General features: G+C 32.9%; 2 protein-coding genes across 3 annotated transcripts; one reads left to right on the top strand and one right to left on the bottom strand.

Annotated features, from left to right (window-relative positions):
- Positions 1–9,505: 9,505 nt before the first annotated feature.
- Positions 9,506–11,477, bottom strand: LOC145133966 (uncharacterized). Its single transcript, XM_079068908.1, has 6 exons — positions 11,384–11,477; positions 11,210–11,305; positions 10,503–10,610; positions 10,288–10,411; positions 9,891–10,184; positions 9,506–9,802 (listed from the first exon to the last, which is right to left on the bottom strand). Exons 1-5 carry the CDS (start codon positions 11,405–11,407, stop codon positions 9,925–9,927), a joined length of 612 nt encoding a protein of 203 aa, XP_078925034.1. The 5' UTR covers positions 11,408–11,477; the 3' UTR covers positions 9,506–9,802; positions 9,891–9,924.
- A 5,893-nt stretch (positions 11,478–17,370) lies between these two features.
- Positions 17,371–20,870, top strand: LOC145132643 (Tetratricopeptide repeat (TPR)-like superfamily protein). 2 transcript variants are annotated; one of them, XM_079067508.1, is made up of 3 exons: positions 17,371–17,702; positions 17,902–17,980; positions 18,143–20,870. In XM_079067508.1, the coding sequence occupies exons 2-3, from the start codon at positions 17,956–17,958 to the stop codon at positions 20,815–20,817; spliced, it is 2,700 nt and encodes an 899-aa protein (XP_078923634.1). In that variant the 5' UTR covers positions 17,371–17,702; positions 17,902–17,955; the 3' UTR covers positions 20,818–20,870. The 2 variants fall into 2 exon arrangements, with proteins under 2 accessions (XP_078923634.1, XP_078923635.1); XM_079067509.1 differs by having other exon boundaries at positions 17,371–17,697.
- The last annotated feature ends 6,075 nt before the right edge of the window (positions 20,871–26,945 follow it).

The raw sequence follows: 26,945 nt of genomic DNA on the forward strand, positions 1-26,945 counted from the left end.
GGTTTCCCCTAAAGATTTCGTCCACCCTCTTCCAAGGGGGTTCTAGAGCCTTCCACTCAACTATTAGATAATTGCAAACTAGTCCCTGCACCTTATAATTAATTCTTTTAACCCCAAAATCAATTCTGATTAATTTCTGGCTAACAATTAATTAAACATAATGATTTCTAATTAATATATTAATCCATTAACATATTAATAAATCATTTATATATATATATATATATATATATATATATATATATATATTAATTTATTAATCTTATAAATTAATATCTCTCCTTTCATAATTTCCTTGTCCAGTTGCTAGGTTGAGGGCAACCCAAAAGGACTGTGCTGCTGTCAATTCAAGTACATACCAATTATAGTTATGGGCTTAGACACCTAATCCAACAATATATACACACACACACATACAAATCACATAATACTCAAATAATTGTCTTTCATTTATTCACAAAAGGTTACAGTCGTCGACTAACGTGAATACATCTTGTATAACTAATGCCTAGCGAGAAACACGAGAGTTACAATCAACAACCCCTTGAAATAAATGGATGTCTTTTGTCAAAAAAACTTACTTACATATAATAATAATAATAATAATAATAATAATAATAATAATATTGGTACAAAATGAGAAAATTAAAAAGTCATTAGTAATTGTTATTAATTTTTAGAACATGAAAAGTCATTTAGTTAATGCCTAATATGCATTACTTATATTATTTTTATTGGAGTACTTAATAAGAAATAAGTTAAAAAACTCTTGAATGGTTGTGATTAATTTGGTTGAAAGTTGAATGGTTTTGAAGGTTTCAATTAAATATGGTGCAAGTATGTGAATATCTTCAATCATATTCATTTGAATGAGCTCCGTTATAAGATTTACTTGGTGAATTCCAACGCGTTAAGCAAGAATAACACTATGTCAAAAATATTAACAAACATGTGTTAAAGATAACTAAGTTGTAACCATTAACTATAATGTAACATCCTGATTTTCAACAAAAAAATTTCATTTATATTGATTCAAATATATCAGAGTATAATTACATTATACGTAAAACATGATGCGAATGTGCGTGTGTATAGTCGAGCTTTGTCCTTCTCATAAATCATGGAAGTACCTGAAAACATTTATAATTAACTAGGTAAGCACAAAGCTTAGTGAGTTCACAAAAATATCCTATACCACAATATATATATATATATATATATATATATATATATATATATATATATATATATATATATATATATATACAGTGCATACACATAATGGCTCACAACCTTTCGCCGATCCACCAATAATACACATAATGGCCTTCAGCATAAAGTTGGCCTGCCCCTTGGCCTTCAACATAAAGATGGTCCGCCCCTTGGCCTTCAGCATAATGCTAGTTCGCCCGAGTCTATTCGCCTTCAGCACGAGGCTGGTTCGCCCTCAAGTTCCTTATAATTTATCAATACATATCTAGCAGACAAACAGTTTCACACAACATGCAACTAACTATGTTGGTCTAATTGCCTAATAACATACTACATGGCAACTGTATCCTAACATACAGATGATGCATACTGGAGTATACAGTATAGTGAGAAAACTCACATGGACAATTACTCAGACGACTATCAGCTATCTTTCGGATGATCCAACTGGCGGGTGACGCGTCTATCAAGTATTAACCCATAATACTATAACTTATTAATATCTATGAAAATATGGTAGAAGTTAGATTCTTCATTAATTCCAAATATACTTTCACGGCTATCAAATAAGGATCGGCCTTACAGGATAGTTGGGAGGCAGGATCATTTCGGCTTATAGCTTTTCTGAAATCCAACAATCAAGCCAACCTTCCCATTTGAGACACCTCTCCCGTAAGTAGACCAATCAGAATATTTAACTAAAAAATGACTAATCTGGTACTTATAGGTTGCTAATAACGACTAAGGATATAAATATAGGTTACACTAAAAGCATAGCAAGCGTAGTTTTACTTACAAGAATATCTAGCGAAAACCGGGAAGTTACCCTAAAAAAGTCGGACTCAAAGTTAGAGAAGGTTTGAGAGAGATTGGGGATGAAATGGTGTGGGAAATGAGGAGAATTCGCAGCTTATTTATAAGGGTCAGACAAGTCGCGTCGTGCCCTATAAAAGGCGTGTCGTGCCCTTAAGGCGACGTTGTTCCTCATTCTTGTTGCTACATTTCGAAATCCGGGTGTCCCACCTTATAGAAGCCTTGCGCACTGCGCGTGCCGATTTAATTTTTTTTCTTCTAAAAATCGTATCTTTCTCATACGATCTCTGTTTTCGTCAGTCTTTATATCCACGCGTGGCTATCGATGAGTACTACAACTTTAATTTAGACTCCGTGGTCTAATTCTCACTTTATTTTTAATTTTATATTTTTAAAGGGCTTAGACTGTTAAAACCCGTGTAAAAATCATAACTACTTCATACGAATTCCATTCTCGATTGTCTTTATATCGACGAAATTGTATTCACAAGATCTTCGACTCTCGTTTACATTGTTTTGGCTACTCAACCAATTTTAATTTTGATTTCTACGTCGCACACTGCTATGTCAAAACTTCGAAAAAATTATAACTTTCTCGTACAAAGTCAGATTTAGGCGTTCTTAATATGTACACTCTCGCTTTTACGATTACTACGACTTTCGAATCGATTACTTAAGCTAATAAGCAACATATCTCCGATTAATTTTTGCTGACACGCTTTGCCATATAGGGATGAACGTGAAACTTCGAAGAATCATAACTTCTTCATACGAAGTCAGATTCAAGAGTTCTATACATCTACGTAAATTGTATTGATGTCTACTACATGTTTATGATGTTTATTTTGGATAAAAAGTAATATATATAATTTAAATTTTATAAACAAACAGTTTATATTGAACTCTACTGTAGAGTGAAAACGGGATGTTACATATAAAATGATAACTCTTATAATAATATAAAAACTCGATATAAAACATTGCCATTATGTTAAATCATATTACAAAAGAGACGTTTATTAGAAGGTTGAAATTAAATATCTATATTGTAATACTTAAAAGAGTAACATGAACACCACTTTGCATTTGTTAACCTTTTTTGGGTTATATTTTTATGTAAAGGGTTTTTGACACAACGTATTTGAGTTTTTAACCCATCTTTATCTTAATACTTGAGGAAGCATTGACTTGTCATATACATCTTCAACCGCCCTTGCATATTATGTCATATTATCCTTGCAAGACTTTCACATTGCACTATTTCATTTCTTTAATACTTTAAATGGTGAATGTCTCAAAAGCTGCTCCTTGAAACATTTTTATTGTTTTTGACAATGGTTACTATAATAAATATAGGTTTGCTGAATTCAGTAAAATAACCCAATAAATCAATGAAAATGTTTATGTGGATACTCTTAGTTTAACCATAAAAAAGAGAAAAAATCAGATGTTGTAATTCATTTATCAGTTGGTTTTTTTTTTTTTTTGAAAATTTTGGTTTTCTAAATTATTTATATGTGATCCAATATAATGACTCGGTACACCGACCATGACATTTATTCTTTTTATTTTCTATTTAACTTTGACTATCTTGTCTTATTAATGTTCCATAAATTCAGTACAGGTGTCAATTTAGCCGTAGGATGACATTATTTACCAAAACAATAAATATTGATAATTGACATTAGTTTCTTATCCTAACTCCTACGTCATCAACCAAAGGGCTTCTAGCCCAGCGGTATCCGGTGTTGCCCTCCCTCCTTGAGGTTGAGGGTTCACGTCCCGTCGTGTACATAAATGACTTTTAGGTGTAGTTTAGGAGTATGTATATATATATATATATATATATATATATCTATATATGTATATATATATGTATATATATATATATATATATATATATATACATACGAAGATTAAAAATATATTGTTAAAATATTAAAAAATATATGTTTAAAATGGTTATGTTATTGACATTAACTTTGAGATAATATTTTTACACTAATTTATATATATATATATATATATATATATATATATATATATATATAATCTCAATTATTTTGAACAATAATATTCATTAACATCAACCCACATTCTTCATTAATAGAATTAAATATAATTATCTATTTAGTATTATTTTTAACAATTATTATTATTGATTAATTATATATTTACTTATGCGATCATTTTCTAATTTCAATAATGATGTTCATTTAAAATACAATTTATTTATAGTTAAATGTAATTTATAATTTGATGTTATTATAATTTAAAATTGTTATTCATTAATTTTAAACCACTTATTATTAATAATAAGTTAAAGAAGACTTTTAAGAAACACTTAATATTATGATTAAAATGTGAAACATACACTAAATAATAAAGTGATAAGATACACAATTTGCATTTCAGAAGAGACTTGCATGAATAATATGACATATCCATGTAATTTAATTTTATTATTTATAATTATTGCTTATTAATTTTAAAACCACTTGTTATTATTAATAAGTGAATTTTTTTTTAAAAAGCACTTATTATTATAATTAAAATGTTAAACGTATACTAAAATATAAAGTGATAAGATTGGCAATTTGCATTTTAAAAAAGGCTTACATGAATAATATGGATAATATGACATATCCATGATATTTAATTAATTATTGTTTTGAAGCAACATGAACATACAAACATGTATACAATAGTTAATTAAATATTATATATATCATATTCCATAACATATGATCGATAACATGAATCTAATCTAATTTTCATTAAAATTTCAACCACAACATACAATGATATTATTAAAAGTATACTTAAATCAAAAAAATACAAAAAAGAATTAGTATATAACAAACTTACAAATTAAAAACTTCAACATAATAACATGACTCGAAAAATTGTTCAAAGCCCTCAAACCAACACAAAAAACTTTAAACTTGTTTTCTTTGTGAATTTTGTATGTGATTTGTATTTGTGTGTCTACTCAAAAAGATTGACATTTTTATAGTAGAGTATCCATTAATTGTTTATTAAATATATTATATAAGTTATAAAACCTTTGAATTGTTAATCATTATTAAGAGACTTTTGAGTGGTATTTATTAAAATAGGAGGTTTCAAATGCATGAGGTGTTTGCAAATTTTTATGGGGGTTTCAAATGTATCAGGTTCAAGAAAAAATGCTAGCTTTATAAGTATGTACTAGGCGAATATCTGCGCGTTGCGCGGAATAAAATTATATAGTTATCCTTTTAGTAATCATATGTCATTGAAAATATATTTGTCATTTATATTAACTAAAAAATAATTATTATTACATTTAGACATTTAGTTAATTTGAACCATAGATAATATAATGCTTACTAAAATCGAATCATTTAATGGTATCTACTCACACTTTATGTGTGTATAAAATTAGTTATATTTCTTATCTATTTTAATTATCTAATGTAATGATTTATTAACTTTAAAGAAAAATTGACGACATTTTAATTTCATGATGATGATTATTTAAATTATCAATCATTGTTTGTGATGTAACATAATTTAATTTATAACTTTATGTTATTTTAACTATTACGTAGTATTATTATAAATTAACTTTAAAAAAACTTAACTGAATTTTAGTTATTATAAAAAATAATTTTTGGAGATCTTTTAGTTAATTTTACTTTTAGATTTATGTTCTTTTATGTTTATTGAATTTAATATTTTCCATTTAACTCTTATAAAAAATATACATTGAGTTTTTTTAAAAACTTTATTTGATATTTTACTTTAAGTTTTAATTTTTACACTATATTTTTAAGTTTGAATGATATATTAATTTAGGCTATGCATTTAACACTATATTGAAGTTATTGATAATTCAAGAAGTCTTCCATTTATAATAATATTAATAGTTAATAACATATTTAAGTTAGAAAGTATATTATAGAGAAATATGAAAAGTTGGGAGTTTCAAATTGATGTGGTGAAAGGAAAAATGCTTCCTTTATAAGTATAGTATGATATATATATATATATATATATATATATATATATATATATATATATATATATATATATATATATATATATATATATATATATTAAGAAAAGAAATATATCAACACACCACAACCTATATACACATGTAATTTTACTACAAATTTCAAGACACATCCACATAATACTCATCTCCTATTTATTTCATTGATTCTAGTCAAATAAACTTGATACTGATTCACACTCCCATCAATAACGCCGACATCATCATCAAGCATGCAACATGTCTCTTGTCTCGCGACTTGTAATATGTTTTAGCTTCTTTATCTTCATCCTTCTAATTCAACATAAATAAAGATGCGCCTTCAAATTACAAAATTTTGTGTTATCAAGTAATCTTTTCCTCCATCTTATGTTTCAAACTCCAGCAACCAAATATACCTATGTGAACTATATACATCTCTATATCAATTCGGTGTTATAAGTATCAATTGAATATTATAAGTTAAAAAACTTTTGAGTTGTAGTGGTTGATTAATTAAAAATTGAAAAGTTTTAGCATTAAATAATGATATAGTTAATTATTAGAAATTTTAAGAGTTGGAGAGTTTCAATTAAATATGATTTAGATAACTTATCTTGAGTCATAATGATATTTAAAGACCTTTATAAAATTTATAGATATAAAGATTTTTGTATATAAGAGGCCATATAAGCTAATCAAATATTCAAAATCTCAAACTATGAGCATGGTATGACATAAGCCATTAACTCTGTAGTTTCCTCTTGTTATTGTTATAGTATACGGCCCATTCCAAGATCCAAGTGTAATACTAGATTTAAGAAGAAAGGGCACACCGGATTTTCATCCGGTTTGAAAAAAACCCATGCTTTAATCCATTTTTTTTTAGTTATTGCTAGAAAAAAAAAGTAAATTTTTATACCCAACAATTATATAGTCTGTTTATAGCTTTATTTTACCATAGGACTATATTACCGTTCTAGATTTTTAGACAACATTTTTTTTTATTATATATATTGGTTTCATCAAAGTTGAAAAGATTTTCAGATCCATATTCTTCTAATCTTCTTTGGATTTGAATTCTTGTTCTTTTAATTGTTCATTTTCTTTCTTCAATTACTGATAAAAAAAAAATAACATATTAACAATTTCTCGAACAATTATGTGATATGCTTGTCGTTTTTAAAGAAACATCTACTTAATTATCGGGTGTTTATTACCCAAAAAAGACCCCATGTTTGCCTGCATCACCTTAATAATTTGCACAATAGTTTTCAAAATTTATTTTACAATTATATCTTGTATTTATACAAACAAACATGCTTCAAACACTAATGTAACACATTTCTTTGCCACTCTCCTTGTTACAAACACAATTATTGAAAATTTAAACATTGAAAGTCGCCCATAGCAAAAGTCGACACCTTTTATTTTTTTTGGGAACCGGCAAATATATTAAAAAGTTACCTCCAGCAAGTAACTAGTGATAACAAGGAGTATAAGAACAGAAAATAAAAATATTTACTAGCAATTAAGGAGGGAAGAAATCCAAGACTTCCAATCTAAACTCCCATTTGATGATCTATGTTTCAACCATGCGAAGACCATAGATTTTGCTATATCAACAATAGCCGCCGGCGAGGTCTTGACTCCTTTGAATACTAATTCATTACGGGCTCTCCAAATGCACCATAAAGCACCAAAAATAATACTACATAACACCTTTTGCTTCTTACGATTTTGTCCCTATTTGCATGCAAATGCCACGATCTCCTTCACAGAATCGAAGTGTTGAGTCACCAGGCCACACTAGTTAAGAATCATATTTATCACTTGTTCCGCCATCGGGCAGGAAACAAGTAAGCGGTTCGAGCATTCCTTATTATTACCACACGCCAAATAGTTCAGTGAGTTAATATGTACTCCCCTTTTGCTTAACTCCATAGCACTCGGGATCTTTCCAAGCCTTGCACGCTACACAAAACACAACACCTTGAATGGAATTAACTTTAACCATGAGAAAACACCATCGCAGACAAAGTGGGGAGCGTGTTCAATTCTTTTCCGCAGTTCATCCATCACAAAAGAGTTTTTAACTGCAGAGTCTGATTCCTAACAAGTATTAGATACGTTCCACCTGATGATCTGCGAAGGGGTTATGCTTAGTTTTCCCAATTCGTGAATACTTTTTGATATATTCCACCATACACCATTTAAAACCATGTTCGATATTTTTTCTGGATGATTTTGATTTAACTTGTGGAGCCTGCTAACCACCTGGGCCCATAGTGAATTTTGATATTTTCTTAATCTTCAAATCCATTTTTCCATCAAGGATAAGCTCAGAGCTCTAATAGAACCTAATCCAAGTCCACCAACATCTTTTGGAGCAAGGATTTTTTCCCAGTGAATACTTCTATTGTTTTGAGAACCTTGCTATATAAAGCACCTCCTTATTTTATTGATTTCCTCCACAACCCCAATTGGTGCCAAGAATATTGAGAGGAAGAAGTTTGGGAGACTACCGAGCACCGATTTTGCCAATGTTATACGGCCACCAAAGCTTAAAATCTTAGCTTTCCACAAGGAAACTTTAGATTTTATTTTATCAATTATCAGTTTCCATGATCTCTTGAGGTTCATATTGGCGCCCACAGGAACCCCAAGATATGTGAATGGTAAGGAAACCAGCTCACATCCAAGGGGGAAAGCCCAACTTTCAACCTCATTTATATTCGAACCCACACCAAATACCCGAGACTTATTAAAGTTTACTTTGAGACCGGATGCCAGATGGAAGCATCTAAGAATTCTAGCAAGGTTTGCTATGTTTCTCGTTGACCATTCACCCAAGAATAAGGCATCGTCCGCGTAAAATAAATGAGAAACAACCCTGTTTGTGTCAGGAATCAAGATACCTTCAAATATTCCTTTTGATATCGCCTCCTTCATTGCGATATTGAGCCCCTCCATTGCAATGTTGAACAAGAATGGAGATAATGGGTCGCCTTGTCTCAATCCTTTTGACATTTGGAACTCTGCGGTGGGACTACCGTTGACAATGACTGAGGCTCTTGCGAATTCCAAGCAACCTCTAATCCACCCTCTCCATTTAGCCCCGAACATCATTTGTTCCATTATCGAGTCAAGATACTCTTAATTGACCAAGTCAAATGCCTTATTGAAATCCACCTTGAAAAGTCGACACCTGATCCACTTCTAGGGTTCAATACTTCCATTAGTTTTCAAAGATTTGAATTTGTGTTTTTTATCGTATTTAAAGCTAGGATTTGCAATATCTAGTCATTTTGTAATTTGAAGTTTAAATACTTTTTTGTAATTTAAAGTTTCTACCCTTTCTGTACCTTCTTTATGGTTATATTTTTTAGTTCAATAAATGAGTTTCTTAACAAGCTCAAAAAACAAACCTAAGCCAAAATGTTTTTCAAAAGCCTACAAAACTTGGCATAAAGTGCATGATAAGCTTCATAACATATCAAAACAACTTGCATACATAAACCTTAATTTAATTACACAATTCATTTTCTTTCTTGTGTCATACAATCCCCATAGTAGTTAATATTTATATATAATTATATATACAAATAGTCAAACATTTAGAAGGTAACAAAGCCCAAAAACTTGTACTTTTACCAATGTCACAATCTTTAAACATCTAAGCCTTCTTTCATCATAATAACAGGATAGATAATTAGATTAATCGATATACCCCTTCTTTACACCAAGCCAAACCCAAATCTGCACAAAATATTATATAGCATTATATTATTTTGAACAATTTTAAATGAAAACAAATGTATGAAGATTATAGCAAATTTAATCATACCTTCAAAAGGATATTATGCATATGGAATATAGCTTTATCTTGCAGGAGTTAATGCTATAAAAAAAGTTTCTTCCTCATTATCATCATCATCACTGATCCATCCATAACAGGGCTTACGCCTACGAACAGGGAGATTTACAGGGGCATTAGTTGCATCAGATGAAGGTCCTGAATGAGGGGCATTTTCGGAACATTGGATGTTAAATTCATGTGCAGAGTGATCATCATGGAGTGTGCTTGAGTGGGCAGTTTTGTCCATGTCCATTGAGGTATCCTCAAGGCACTCATCATTCTCTGTAATTAGCAAAATATTGAACTTTTAACAATTTATGTGGTTATTAATGTAGATGTGATTTTTATTTTTTTGAAAATTTTAACATAAAAATGAGAATTTGACCTGTGTGAATGGTCAACGCTGCATTGTTATTTCCCTCAAAAGATTCATCTTTTGCAGATTCTTCCTTCACCTCTGCCATGATTAATTCAGTTCCAGGTTTCTCTTCTTGTGATGATGCCTCATTCTGCATTCAAACTCGATAACAATAATAAAAAAGATTTTACTACTAAAAAGCCATGAAAACAAATGTTAAGCTATGGCTTTAACGAATATACCTTTAATAAGTTCTGTTTTTGTTCAGACTCTTGTTCATCAAGAATGAAATCAATAACGACTTTGTAGCCATCTTCTTCAATTAATTTCCACCCATCATCACCATACACCTGGAAATTAGAACGAATGACAGAAAGATAAACAAATTTAGATGTAAATTATAAACTTTCAATGCCAAATTGATGCGTTAACACTTGTGCAATTTCAGTGTTTAATCTTCACAAATCATACACTACTCCTTTGTTTTCTCTTTGTTTCTTCGTTCTCAACCCTATTGTTCTTGGTTTGTAATTAGGGTTGATTTTTTTAGAAGCGTATCGTTGAAGTTGCGCAGAAAATTTATCATCAAGGAGAAATGAAAAAACAAAACTCAAAGAAACCACAGTCAAAAAGGTCGCTTTTAAGTCAAAAGTAAAGCGACTATTTTTTCTCTTTTTTGTTTTGAAGATCATAGAATTGATATGTTTGGGTCTCAACGTCAAAACCCATTGCTAATTATCAAAAGCTTGGGAGTTTTCCTTAGTGTTCGTCATCTAAAATTGGGACAAAACGAACGAAAATAAACCCTACCCAATCAGACGAACAAAAACCAAAAATCAGTTTACACGGAACCAAATATAAATCCAAAATTCTCTTATGATCGGGTTTAACAAAGAAAAAACTGAATGCAAGGTCAAAATTTTTTGTAATGGCGAAGAAATAATCTGACCTTGAGAAGATTTTTAACAGTTCGCCTAATGAGTTGCCTTGAGAACCCAAAACAACTCACTTGATCGAGAGCCGCATCCATTCGGGTTAAACCCGTCTACAAATTCAGCGAGACGATCAGCGAAATGTAGAGGAAGAAGAAGAACAGTAGCTAGGAAGTAATGAGAAGTTATACCTGTCTCCTTCTCTTCGGTGCCATTGAAACTGGATGGACAAACAGAGAAAATAGGGAGGCTGGATGTGTGTGTGTTTGAAATTGGAAAAAAGGGGTGAAGTGTTTATGCATGAAACTGGATGGACGGCATGAGTACATATTTCGTCGTGTTTCGGTATTGGGAAAATACATTGCCGAAAATTCTACATACTTTTAACTAAAGTTAAAAAACTATATCCACCTAAGATCAGTAAAAAGAGACTATTTTGGTGAAATAAATTTTGGGATATTGATTAAAAGTAAAAAGAGACTAGTTTGGTGAAATAAATTCAGGGGTACGGATTAAACTAGCCAAATATTGAAATATATTTAATGAAAATCACTCATTATATGGTAATTTGGCAAAATAATCAACTAGTTCCGACCGAGTCATTTCGAATTTGAATCCCGGCCGGTCCAATTTGAAACGGTTTCCAGTGGACTCCTACTTAAGGAAAGTGTAGAATACACACCGAGATACCAAACATCCCTGACTTATTTGACGAAGTAAAAAATGGCGTAAGTCATGATGATTATGAGCTTTTACGGGTTGGTTCTTGCTTTTTTTTTTTGTTTTACGTGTTTATGTGTTTTTATGGATTATTAACTAAAAAACGTAGTTTGAAATGCAAGAAGATACCTATAATATAGTGCTAATTTATATCTAAAGCCTTAGAAAACTATTTCTTTGTGATCAGCGACCCTCTTGTTTAGAAAACTAGAATATGGTATTGTTCCTTGTCTTCAATTGTCATATTAAGTACTCAGAATGAAATATCGTATTTTGGAATGTGAAGAACAGTTTGGTATATGAAGTACAATTCGAAATGTGGAAAACTTCTCGGTTTGGAATTCCTACAACAATCTAGAATGTTGTTTGGGGCAATATTTATTTTTGAAATTAACTAACTTGCTCGATATTCAACATGGCGGTCCGTTCGATGATTCTCTTACTTTTTAGTACAAACTTGCCATTCGTGTCGATATTTTTGGTAAGATATAGTATGAATGTCATGCAAGGCTCTTTTCCGATAGTCGTACTTTGGTAGGTGTCTTGATATGGATGTGAGTGTTGAAGGGAACCATTTGCTTGTGCGTTATATTTTTTTTCAAAAAATAAAAAATAAATACAAACTGACAAAACAAAGTTTTGGAAATATTTTTTGAGATCGGGGACTACAAATTGTCATTTAGAAATAAGGATTTTTATCTAGTTATCGAGTTCCAGTTTGGTCATTATTTCCTGGTTTTGGATTCCAATTATGTGTGTGTTCTTATGGTTGTTTTGAGTGACACGGTAAGGTTGGAATATGTAAGGAATGTATTTGATAAATTTTTTGATGAGTTATCAGATAATGATATGGTTCGAGTGTGTCCGCTCTACTCTTTGGAGAAAGGGTTTAACGGTCAGTTGCTTCGTCAACACTTGAATGATGAGTTTTAAGGGCCAATATCCAACTTTGACGACTTCAACAATTATCATGTCGTTTACCATTACATAATTTTTTAAATGTCATTTGTAACTGTTTTGATGTAATAAATGAGTTTTTTTTATGACACAGATATCCTTAGGGCAGGATAATTTGGAAATAATTGTGTTAGGTTATAGGGTGTTCTAAACGCACGATCATGGCAACAGAAGACTTAACAAATCATGTGTTCATGCAACCTATGAAGATATAAGTTTCATTATAGTATTGCAACTACAAGAGTAATAGTAAAACATAAATACCTTTTTTTGCAGCTAAAAATCTTCTTGCTTGAAATCTTGTTCTTGCCACCTTTTTGAATGAGAGGACACAAACTAGAATCCCTCTAATGGTTCACACCCAAAAACACCAAAAAGCAAAATAATAAAACCATAGGAGAGGGGAGGCAAAAATCGAAAATCTCACAAACCTTAGAAAGGTTAGGATTTTTCGGCTTTGAGAGAAAGGCTAGGGAGGGCCAAAGTTTTTGAAGGTTAGGAGCAATAGGATTTGATCCCTACTACCTTATTTATAAGTTTCAGTTGCTTAATCCCAAAACAACTCCAAAACCCTAAAAGGCTTATCTAGAAATTTCGTCCACCATTATCCCCTAAGGATTTTAGAATGTTGATTGGAGTCGTCCGATCATGGGAGGTACTGTTTGTTGCAACAAATGCTTGATTTGCTCGTTGATTTTCCTTTTCTCGGCTCTACAAATCAGTGTTCTTGTAATTTAGGTGGTTCTGATCATTTTACGATTGCGGAAGTTAGAAGATGTATTGATGATTTCACTTTACCGAATGATATTTTTTCTACCAGGTGGACTAAATATCTTCCTCGTAAAGTGAATACTTTTTATTGGCGCATACGGTTAAACAAGATTCCAACACGGGTTAATCCAGATGATAAAGGCTTTGACTTACCTTCTGTTGTTTGCGACATTTGTAACTCGGACTTAAAAAACCTTTCACATATTCTAATTTCCTGTCAGGTGGTTGCGGAGTTGTGGTGTTTTTTTTGGGCAAATGGTGTGATTTGAACATTCCTACATTTGTGGGGGTCGAAGGTGTTGTGAATTGGATCAACAATGTTTGTTTTTCTTCTGTCAAACATGTGGTTTTGGAGTTTATAATTGTGACCATGCATGTGGTGGATTCCTGGGAACATACATAACGATGTTCTTTTTAATGGTCTTAATATTAGAAGAAATTTGTTGATTGATAGATTGATCGACTATTCTTACAATTGGATTGCGCGTAGCAAAGAAAATTAGTGTTAGTCGGTTGTCTTGGAGGTTAAACCCGATCTTGTTTATTCCCTTTGTAATTTTTTGTTAGCCTTGCGCTAACCTCTCTTTTTAATATATTCAATTGTTCGAAAAAAAAAATTAATTAACTTTTAATCAATTAACATCCAACCTCTTTAATTAATTAATTTTAAAATAGTTTCTAATTAATTTATCAAAACATGACAAAGTTAACTGATTTCTCCTAAATTCTTTTGGTCTTTTAACTGTTTAAATGGGTCTTAAAAATATGACAAAATTGCAAAAATGGTCCTTGTGGTATGCATTTTTTTGGGGTTTTAGTTCAAACCACGACTTTTTTGGATTGACAGTTCTTTTGAGCTAGTTTACATGCAGTTTTGGTCCCTGTCCAAACTAAAAAGACTATTATACCCTTAATGAATTTAGTTTTCATTTTTCTTTCACTTTTTAAAATTATTATTACTATTAAATATAAAATCGGGCCCACCTCTCTCTCTCTCTCTCTCTCTCTCTCTCTCTCTCTCTCTCTCTCTCTCAATTCGAACAAACACTAGACACAATTCCAAATTAGAAACACTAGACACAAGTCCAGATTAGAAAAGGAAATTAAACATCAAAACTTTATGTTCCAGATCCGCCATAGATGAACCTGATTTATGTTCGATCTAGGGTTTCTTACAAATAAAGGGGATCAAAATCAAAGTTATGCGAACGATTTTAGATCTAAAATAGATTTTAGTGTTCGTCTTCTTGAGTCAGTTTAATTTATGGGTTCATGTTCTTGGAGTTCTGGGTTTTTTGTAGTTTGTTCTGCCCTGCCAATATGCACCTCAAAAGCCATCATTGACTGCTCAATATTCGAAGAACACATTTGGCGTTGGGTTGAAGGTGGGGGTAATGGAGTGTGGAGGTCTATTTCAGGCGTCTTCTCCAGTGACACGTGGTTGATCTCAATCTTCTTTTCCGACGACCTGTGGTTCCTCTATCCCGCTCTCTCTCTTACCCTCACTCCTAAATATGCACCATTTATACATCATCGGTGGTGTGTGGTGTTCTTTAAGTTTCAAATTTTAGGTTTGAATATCGATTGAAACCTTTTTGTTGAAAACAAGATTTTGTCCACCTCCATTTATTGTGTTTGTGGTGACGGATTTTTCAGGGTTGGTAGTGAGGGTAATTTTGGCATAAACATCTTGTTTGCGGTATATACAAATGTTTTGAATGTTCTAGCTTGATGAATGTGATATCAAGAACACCAAGGGATGGGTCGGATTTTTTTTATATGAATTCAGGGATTTTGGGGAATGATTGAGATTGTGGTTTTTGGGGTCGGAGTAAATTGACAAGTTCTTCAATGGTTATACAACATATTTCTTCAATGGTGATACAACAGATTGTGGAGATTCCATGAATTCACACCTTGAAAATATAGAAAAAAAATAATCAAGAAATTGTTTCTTCAGATCTTGAAATTACAGAACAATGGCGTGTGCCTTTTGCATATGTTCATAAATAGAAAACTACAAAAGTATTCATGATTAAAGAACGCAACAGATTATGCAGCCTTTCCTTGAAGAACAACAACCAAATGAGCGTTTGAAAACCCATTACCAAGAAGGGCATTTTACGGTGGAGGAGATGGAGGTGGTTAGCAACAGATGGTGGTGGCAGTGAACAGTGATGGACGGTGGAGATGGAGGTGGATGTGTTCTTGAGATTGTGCGTATGTGTTCTTGATAGTGTTAAGTGTGTGTTTTGGAGAGAGAGAGAGAGAGAGAGAGAGAGAGAGAGGTGGGCCCTATAATTTTTATTAATAAAACTTTAAATTAAATAGCAAAACCATAAAAAATGTATCAGAAGGGCATTTTAGTCTTTTCAGTTTTTTGAGGGACCAAAAACGCAACGAAACTAGCTTAAAAGGACCACCAATCCAAAAAAGTCGTGGTTTAGACTAAAACCCAAAAAAAATGCATACTACAGGGACCATTTTTGCAATTTTGTATAAAAATATTACCACTGATTAATGACACTTGACATTCTTTTCCAACAAATTGTACAACAACTTGAAGATAGTATATACGAAAGTTTAGGAACTTATTCATCCATTCAAAGTAAAGAAAAAAACCTCAAAATTTGGCGTACACGGTACGTGGGTTCATATACGCTTTCATGGTAATATTTTTTTAGAGCTTATTTTTTTTAACGTTTTTTGTTTATTCATATCGTGATACATAATTTGACAGATCTGGATTTGGAGACTTTTCCAATTAGCCATGTATTTGGTACCCAACAACCACATATGATCCTTTTAGCCATTACATGGTAAAAGCTTAAACGATTACAAAAGACCAAATATGAGGTGGTCGTTGATGTTGATGTTGATCGGACATGATTATATATTTAAAATGCCACTTTTGCTACATATATGGTGTTAACAATTTGTTTGAAATTGTAATAGGATGATAATAGGCATATAGTGAGGTTAGAGTTGATATCAACGACCGACGTGCCGTGTAGTAGTTTTATAACTCTGTCTGGATTAATCACGATGATTTACCTTCGTCATCAGATAACAATGCATTATCTTTCACACAATCACCTTGGCTTTTCCCTTTATATGTCACACAGAATTTCGCTGTCATATAAGCAGACACTATGAGATGCCGAGACAAAGCCTATCACCATCACAACCATGACCACCACCACAAACTAGACAATCACATATTATATTGAAGGCGACCAAGAAAGCAGATATGAATAAAATCATACTGGAGTTACAGAGGAAACTTTAAGAATGTCAAATACAACTGTTATTTACTTGTCGTACTGCAAAAGTATTACATATATGTATCCTTGTGGTACCTATGATGGTTTGTCGGGTTAGAGATACATATTTTCCATATAGTATATATGTAATTACTTTGTTGATTAGTTAATAATATATAACCATTAACTAACTTTATGTAATACGATATAAATGATATTTTAAACTTATATTTACAAGAGATGTATAATGTTTATAAATATTAAAGTAAAAATTTATACAAATATGATATTTTTAAATTTTATAAAATATTAATATAATATTTAAAAATTAAAGCAGACAAAAATTATATTTTAATTAGATTTTTCAGGGTTTCTCACCAATATTGGTCTAAAGTGGGCTTTTGAGTAACATTTATTTAGTTAGAAAATGAACCCTAAATCCAAAGAAAGTAGCCCACTACCACCACACTCTTCTCCTCGGCCCTGGTTGGTAGTTACCAGTTAGTCCGGCTAATATCACCGACCTCATTTCACCTCCGCCGTAGCGAAAACATGTTGCGTAATTTCCGGCTGCTTTGAGTATGCTTTCTATGTTCTATCAGCCTCCATGCCCCTCTGATTTTCATCATTTCGTTTAAAACCTCATATAAGTTATTTATTGCTATCGAAACCCTAACATAACTCGTCATCAAGTCTATACTCTCTTTTAGTGTTCTTTAAACTTGCTGCAAGGTAGTGATTACAATTATAGCGATAGTGCGATACACCTATACCTTGGCGTTTGAAAACTTGATGTAAGGTAATGATTGCAATCATTTCGTATTTTAATTGATTATGCGTTATCTATGTCTGATTGCTCATACTTGTTGAATGTTGATTGCTTACCACTGAGTTACTTCAGTTGTTGAAATTGGTCCTAGGTTTCATTTTATGTCGTTTATCGTCATGTACGCGTCTGTTCTATGTGCCTATTCTTCTAAGCTGTAATAATTTCTCAGAATCGGAATGGGAGCTCTGAAGAACAGGCTTTGTAGAAGCAACTGAGTGCAAGGATGAAGACACTTCTTACAGGCCGAGGTAAAAATTGCTAACAAATTTCTCTTTTTTAACCACATTATCCTGAGCAAACTCTGTCAAGCATATCATATCAATCATCAATTCATCATGATCTTATCATTTTCTTTTCTATCAACATGAAGCTAGGGTTTATTTGTTAATCACTATTTATGCCTGCTGCAGGGAAATTATGGAACTCTAGTTCAAAATGCCCTGATGTTTTTATTCTATGTGAGAGGTTTCTATCTTCATATATAGGGATTTCAAATCTGCAACAAAGAGCTCTTTCTTCTACAAGTGGCATTAATGAAGAACACATTGAAAAATTCAATGGAAAAAGACAAGAAGTGGATAATGTGTGCCAAATCTTGGAAAGTGGTCCATGGGGAACATCTTTAGAGAAAGCTTTATCCACATACAATGGAAGCACACAAAGTGATTTGGTCATTTCTGTTTTAAGGAAACTAAAAGATGTCAATCTTGCACTAAACTATTTTCAATGGGCAGAAAAGAAAAGCAATCAACCCCATTGTCCTGAAGCATACAATTCCCTTCTCATGGTTATGGCAAAAAGCAACAACTTTGATCAAATCGAACAAGTATTTCAAGAAATGAGTTTTGCTGGTTTTGGCCCTTCTAATACCACATCTGTTGAACTAATCCTAAGCTGTGTCAAAATCCATAAACTAAAACAAGCTTTCGATTTAATCCAACTCATGAGAAGATTCAAATTTCGCCCTGCTTTTTCAGCATACACAACTCTCATAGGAGCTCTTTCAACCATTCATGAACCTGATCTCATTCTCACTCTCTTTCACCAAATGCAAGAGTTAGGCTATGAAGTACACGTGCATCTATTCACAACTGTGATACGTGTATTTGCAAGAGAAAGTAGACTTGATGCTGCTCTTTCTCTTTTAGATGAAATGAGAAGCAAATATGTTGATGGAGATATTGTTCTGTATAATGTCTGTATAGATTGTTTTGGTAAAGCTGGGAAAGTGGACATGGCTTGGAAGTTTTTTCATGAAATGAAAGCTCATGGAATCATGCCTGATGATGTGTCATACACTAGCATGATAGGTGTCCTATGCAAAGCTAATAAGCTCAATGAAGCTATTGAGTTATTCGATGAATTGGAGCATAAAAAAAGAGTCCCATGTGCATATGCTTATAACACCATGATCATGGGTTATGGAATGGCTGGAAAGTTTGATGAAGCATTTAAGTTACTCGAGAAGCAAAGACTCAAAGGCTCAATCCCAAGTGTTGTTGCATACAATTGTATCCTCACATGTCTTGGAAAAAAAGGGAAAGTAAATGAGGCTTTGAAGCTATTTGATGAAATGAAAAAAGATGCATCACCTAATTTGTCAACATACAATATCCTCATAGACACACTTTGTAGATCTCAGAATCTTGAAAAGGCTTTGGAAATTCAAGAATCCATGAAAGAATCCGGATTGTATCCGAATATATTAACTCTCAACATAATGATCGATCGACTCTGTAAGTCTCAAAAACTAGATGAAGCATGTTTAATCTTTGAAAAAATGGATCATAAAGTTTGTCCTCCAAATGGTTACACTTATTGCTCTCTTATAGAAGGATTAGGGAAAATGAATAGAGTTGATGATGCTTACAAACTATATGAACAAATGTTGGATGCTAATGTGACTCCAAATGCAGTAGTCTACACTTCTTTAATAAGAAACTTTTTTAAAGTAGGAAGAAAGGAAGATGGTCATAAGATTTACAAAGAAATGATTCGAAAAGGGATAATTCCGGATTTAACCCTGTTGAACACTTACATGGATTGCACTTTTAAAGCTGGTGAAACACAAAAAGGTCGAGCTTTATTTGAAGAAATTAAGGTTCACAACATGTCCCCAGATGCTCGAAGCTATTCCATATTACTTCACGGATTAATAAAATCAGGATTTTCAAAAGAAACAAATTCAATACTCCATAACATGAAGAAACAAGGATGTGTTTTAGATACACCTACTTACAACACATTTATCAATGGATTTTGTAAATCAGGTCAAGTCAACAAAGCGTATAACCTTCTAGAAGAAATGAAGTCAAAAGGTCATCCACCAAATGTTGTTACATACGGATCCGTGATCGATGGGCTTGCAAAAATAAACAAATTAGATGAAGCTTATATGTTATTCGAAGAAGCTAAATCAAAAGGAGTTGAATTAAACGTAATAATTTATAGTTCTCTTGTTGATGGATTTGGAAAAGTAGGTAGAATCGATGAAGCGTATTTAATCATGGAGGAATTAATGCAAAAAGGGTTGACACCAAATATCTACACATGGAATTGTTTGCTTGATGCGTTAGTGAAAGCGGAAGAAATCGATGAAGCACTTGTGTGCTTTAACTCAATGAAGGATTTAAAATGTACACCAAATGGAATCACTTATGGAATTATCATAAACGGATTATGTAAAATTAGAAAATTCAATAAAGCATTTGTGTTTTGGCAAGAGATGCAAAAACAAGGGGTGCAACCGAATGTTGTGACTTATACCACAATGATTAGTGGGCTTGCGAGAAGTGGGAATGTGATTGAGGCAAATCGGTTGTTTGATAGGTTTAAGAAAGGAGGTGGAATCCCGGATTCGGGTTGTTATAATACTATGATTGAAGGGTTGAGTGTATCGAATAGGGCTATGGATGCTTATTTGTTGTTTGAGGATTGTAGAATGAAAGGGTGTAATGTGTATTTGAATACGTGTGTTGTGCTTATGGATTCGTTGCATAAAGCTGAATGTCTTGAACAGGCTGCGATTGTTGGTGCTGTGTTGAAGGAAACAGCAAAGGCTCATCATGCTTCCAAGTCTATGTAGCAAACAATTAAAATAATTTTTTCGGTTAAATGTTTGAGTTGAGTATTTATAAATTCCAATTATTTAAAGTTTCTTGTTTTATAATTTATATCATAGAAAAAGGAATTTAACCACTTTATATCGTTTATAAACAATTAGCAACAAACCTTTTTGATTGATAAAAATATGAAAACCAGGGTTACCTATCAACCGGAAGTCGTTTGGTTGTTGTTTAATGAGATTTGGTTGATGGTTTCTTGTTTGAATGAAAATATGGAAATTTAGCATCGCTTCAAGTGATTGAACTTAATATTTGGTTTGTAATCTTCATTGATGATCTAATATTGTTGTGGGCTCTCAATGTAATATGTTAAGAGTTGTTTACATTGCCAAGCTAATTTAGACATCTCCCTGTCTCACTTCTTCATCTTCATTTTCATATACTAAGAAAAGAATAGCTTTAATTTCCTTTTGTCATATATCACTCTAAGGCCTTCCGGTATGGAAGGGAAGACTATGCGTGGAGGTTGACGTGGCAAGCCAACATACGCGTAAACACCGCCCCAGGTGCGCGTAGGTGGCTTGTGGCGTAGTGGTATCCATGGACGAAGACAACCAATAGGGAAGGGAGAGAGAAACGGTTGTATATTTGACGGTTTAATCAATTTTTTTTTTTAAAATTATTAATATTTTAAATTTAAATAACATCTTACATTTTTTACCTATATATACTACACATTTTACCTTCATTTTACACTTCTAAAACAAAAAAAATTCTTCTACTTTCTTTATCTTTTCTTCAAAAATGGACCCAAACCAAATTACCACACCCACTCCAAACACTCCACATGATTATCAAACATACATGCAATTGTTGAACTCTCCAATCCAACAACAACATTTATTCACTAATCTTCCATACAACCCATAATTCTTCCAACAACAACGACCACAACAACAATTTATTCAACCCCAATTCACTTAACCCTAATTCCAAGGTTTTCAACAACAAACTTCTCAACAATTCCAAATACAATCATCTCAATCCCAAACTGTGAACCTCGACAACGATAACGATCGGGTCCAAGAAAAACCACAACCATCTCGAAGAAGGCAACCAAAAGCAAAACTTGGAACGAAGAAGAGGAGCAAGCTTTAGCGAAAACTTGGATTTTCATATCATGTGACTCGAGAAGAGGCAACAAGCAATCCGGAGAAAGTTTTTGGAATCGTGTTTTGGATCACTTTCACTTGCTACTTGGAAGGCAAACGGATCGGTCGTACGACACGGTCAACGAAAAATGGCGTGATCTACGCGCGGCTTGCACAAAGTTTAATTACATATTTGAAAATTTAAAAAATATGCATAAAAGTGGTTGCAACGACTTCAACATTTTATCAACCGTGTGCTACCAATTCAAAGTTACAACCAATGGTAAACCATTCGGTCACCAAAAAACGTGGGAAGTTTGCCGTAACGGTCCAAAATGGGTCCTTAATCTGGAGACGTCGCATTCGGACTCGACCACCGGCTACAACAAAAGACAAAGAACTTCTAAATCGGACGCGAGTTTTGGGCTAGACCTCAATGATGACTTTGATGTTGGCGATGCAGAGGGTCTACCGGAAGTCCAACTCCATCGACCACCGGGAAGGGACAAAGCAAAACGGGCGACGTCTTCAAGCGGAAAAGCAACCGCAACTAGCGGCGATGGGTTTGTGGAATCCATAGATAAAACTCTAGGTTTTCTAGAAAAAAATACGAATCAACGGAGGAAGCTCGTCGCCAAAAAACAGCTCTTACCGATCTTCAAATCATAAACACAAAGCCCCAACCGGATCTCGACCCGGAAAATCTCGCGACATTTCTCAAAATCCAACAACAAGTTCGCGATAAATATGGAAAGTAGGTTCTAATATTTATGTTTTAGTTGGTATGTTTTATGTTTTTTTTAAAGTAATTTAGGATAAATAAATACTTTAAGATTTTATTTTTTTTATGTTTTTTAAGTATTTTAGGATTTAAATTTGTGTGTTTTAAAATTAATGTAACATGTTTTAATTTAATGTGTGTTTTTATTTGAATTATTTTTTTAATTTAATATAATAATGTCAAAAAAAATGATGTGGAGTGGTAACCATTTCCAAGGGTCAGTGGTTTGGTAGTGTGTTTGTAGTGGAACTGATGTGACGCTGATGTGACGTCACTTTTTGAATGAGTTTGGTGTGAACATACCCCTTAGCCTAATACAACTCATAATTACTTTTTAATGTGTCAGGGAGATATATTAGACAAATCATCATCACAATTAATGATGTTAAAGTTTTAAATAATAGATTTTAAACTTTTTATAGAAACATTTACTTTTTGTAATTATATATTAAATTTGAAGTTATATCTAACTTTAAAATTTTGGTATATATCTTAATTAATAATTTCTTTAAAATTATTTATTTAAAATATTTGATTAATAATCATACATTTTTACTATAAAAATTTAATTAATTTTTTAACCATAATTCCCACATCTTATAAACTAATCTTATAAACTAGTAAAAATAATATTTTAGTTGCCAATTGTGAACATATTGGTTACAACATGAACCATTTCTAATTATAATAACTGCCAAAGTTATGGAAAAGAAAAGACATTATTTACATATAGTTGACAAAAATAACAATATTAATAATTTTTTTATGCTAACTTTAAATATAATGATCATATTTCTACTCTAACAAGTAAATATTTTTTTTACCACATGTCATATTTTCATTCATTTTGTCACATATCATTTGTAGTTATTTTAAATTAATTTTTATTCCACATGCCATTTTATGGTTTTTTCATTTTCTGAAATTCCACATAATATTTAAATATAATAATTAATGCATATCAATTTTATTAATAGACTTTCTTTTTAATTTCAAAATTACTAAATTAAAGTCTAATTAGTTTCCTTTGTTTATTTGTCTAAATTATTTGTTTAACATGAAAAGAGAAAAAACATTTTAATTTTAATAATTCAATATTTTTCTTACTTTTCTTATAAATTCAAACTTGTCAAATGTTTAGAATTTCATATTTATTTTTTCTTTTAAATAAACTCATATAATACATGAGTCTCACACTTAGTTATTCATTAAAGACGTAAATTTCTTGTTCATCTCCAAATCAATAAATATTTATACATAAGATTAAGTTTTATTAACCCATTTGAATGGCATTGATGGAAAAAATAAAAAATGGGTTAACTCTCCCTCTATGGAAGATCGAGAAACTAAAGTAAGTATTTTATTCATGATTTAATGTAATTCAAGTTAGTCACACGTTGACGTAATTTTCTTTGGCTTTGGCTATAACTAGATCATGTATAGTTTTGGATGTGTTACATATCATGTCCATATAATTTTCTTGTAACCAGATAGAATGACTTTGTTCTTATCTAGAATTAGTGAAAATACTACCCAAGGATTTGATTCTTTACTAATGAAAATACTAACCTAGACAATATGCATGCGTATGCATGCGTAGAACCAATCTACATGGCCATGTAGGCGCCACATAAGTATTTCTCTCACCTCTCACTTCCAACCCTTATATTCCTGAACACTTGGAAATTCATCCCTCTCAACTCACTTACTATAGTATAACTATATAGGCATAACTTACAAATAACCCATGCACAATCTTTCAAGTGATGGAACAAATTAGGAACCCCGTTGAAGCATGGATTTATGCGATACCACAAGGAATGGAATGATCTTCCCTGTGGTAACGATGATACCTCCAAAAAAACCTCCATTCCGCAACCTACTCGGTCTACCCTAACAATAAAGACTAGGAAGTAGGAACATATGATTTTGATTGTCCCTCTTTTACAATTTAAGTCTCTATACTTGTGTATTTTGTCATGTATTACTAACCAATATAAACATATTGATGTGTATCGGTGTGTATGGCTGTATGTGTAGGAATAACTGTGAACCGAAAGAAGGAACATGTTACTTTTGACTTTATCCCTTATTTATAGTTTAAGGTGTGTATGTTTGTGATATGTTACCAATATACACATATGTTTTTTTATATGATTGTTAGTTTGTTACAATTGTCAAGTTGATGTTTAATGTCATTCATGTAATTTTTTTTTTCATATTTAGGAGGATGATATATTTGTTGAATATACCCCTCCATGTTAATCTTGACGACGAATCCGATAAAAAAAGAAGAGAATGTGCAAAATTCCAAGAAAAGGAAACATGAATGTAACATCCCAAAAACAGTGATAAAATTTTCATTTTTAAGTTCATCAATCCCATACATCAAATGTCTCGAAAACATCCAAGATACAAAATATCCAAAACAACAGAGTAAAAGAAATCATAATCGCGGAAACATGAGGGGGAGAACGCTGTGCCAGAATGTCGGGCCCTTCCCTTTCATACTTGCATGTAACTGTTGTTGTAGGAGAACCCGACCAGTGGAAGATAAGTATCCTAACTCCCGCTAAAATCAAGCATATACGCCCTAAGCATATCTTCGAGTGTTTGAATGGTCTGCTCACTCTACCCATCGGTATGGGGGTGGTATGCTGTACTAAAATGAAGTTGAATGCCCAACTCCTCATGAAACTTCCTCCAAAACCTGGAGGTAAAACGAACATATCGATTTGAAACCACCGAAACACGCACTTCGTGCCGAACCACCACCTCCCAAATGTAACGTAGGCCAATTTCTCGGCTGATATACTCTCGGAAATCGGAATGAAATGTGCACTCTTGGTCAACCCATCAACAATGAACCAAATAGAGTCAACCCCACGTGCCATCCTCAGCAACTTTGAGATGAAGTCCATAGTGATCTCTTCTCATTTCAAGATGGGAATGGGTAACGACTGCGTTTTTCCATGGGGTCTCTTGTGTTCGGCCTTGAACTTCCGACAAGTCAAGCACCGCTCCACAAATCAATCTATCTCTCTCTTCATACAGGGCCACCAATAGCTTAACTTCAGATTCCTATACATCTTTGTAGCCCCTGGATGGATCGAAAACTTCGACTTATGAGCCTCTTCTAACATCGTTTGTCTTACCCCACAAGTAGTCGGAACCCAAACCCTCCCACATTGCATTAACAAGCCCCGACTATCCTTGACAAACAATGGAATACCCCCTGATTCCCTCCGCCTTCCAATTTTCCTTTTTCAAACCCTCCACCTAAGCATCTTTGATTATATCTAAAAGTGTAGAAACAATAACCATCCTCATACATAAATCCCTAATAGGTGCACTCCTTTCCTTGCAGCTCAACGCATCGGCCGTAGCATTGGACTTCCCAGGGTGGTATAGGATTTCACAATCATAATCCTTTACCACATCCAGCCATCTCCGCTGCCTCATGTTCAAATTCGACTAATCCATCAAGTATCTCAGACTCTTGTGATCAGTGACGATAGTACACCTAATTCCATACATATAGTGCCTATAAATCTTGAGAGGAAAAACTATAGGCCCCAACTCCAAATTGTGCGTAGGGTAGTTTGCCTCATGAGGCTCCAGCTGCCTCGAAGCGTAAGAAATCACATGTCCCCTCTGCATGTGGACAACTCCCAATCTCGAGACAGACGCATCACAATAAATCACAAAATCATCCATACCCTCAGGAAGAGTGAGAATCAGGGACTCACACAATCTTTGTCTCAACGTCTCAAAAGCTAGCTGCTGATTGGGCCCCCATCGAAAAGTAACATTCTTCTTCGTTAAATGGGTCAAAGGCACAACGATCTTGGAGAAATCCTGGATAATTCTCTGATTAATGACCCGCGAGGCCTAGAAAACTTTGTATCTCCGATGGGGTCCTCAAAACCTCCCATCTCATCATAGCGTCAATCATGGCCGGATCAACCAATTTACCCTTCTGGTTGACGATGTGCCCCAAGAATTGTACCTCGCGCAACCAAAACTCACATTTGGAGAATTTGGCATATAGCTTCTCCCTCTTCAGAATCTCAGACACCTCCGACAAATGATTCTTGTGTTGCTCCTTGGTCTTGGAGTAGACCAAAATATCATCAATAAACACGATCACCGACCGATCAAGCATCGGTCTGCATACCCGGTTCATGAGATCCATGAACACCGCTGGTGCATTGGT

The sequence above is a fragment of the Lactuca virosa genome, chromosome 8 (genome assembly GCF_052849685.1).
Source record: "Lactuca virosa cultivar CGN04683 chromosome 8, Lactuca_virosa_CGN04683_v6, whole genome shotgun sequence".
NCBI classification, from domain to species: domain Eukaryota; kingdom Viridiplantae; phylum Streptophyta; class Magnoliopsida; order Asterales; family Asteraceae; genus Lactuca; species Lactuca virosa.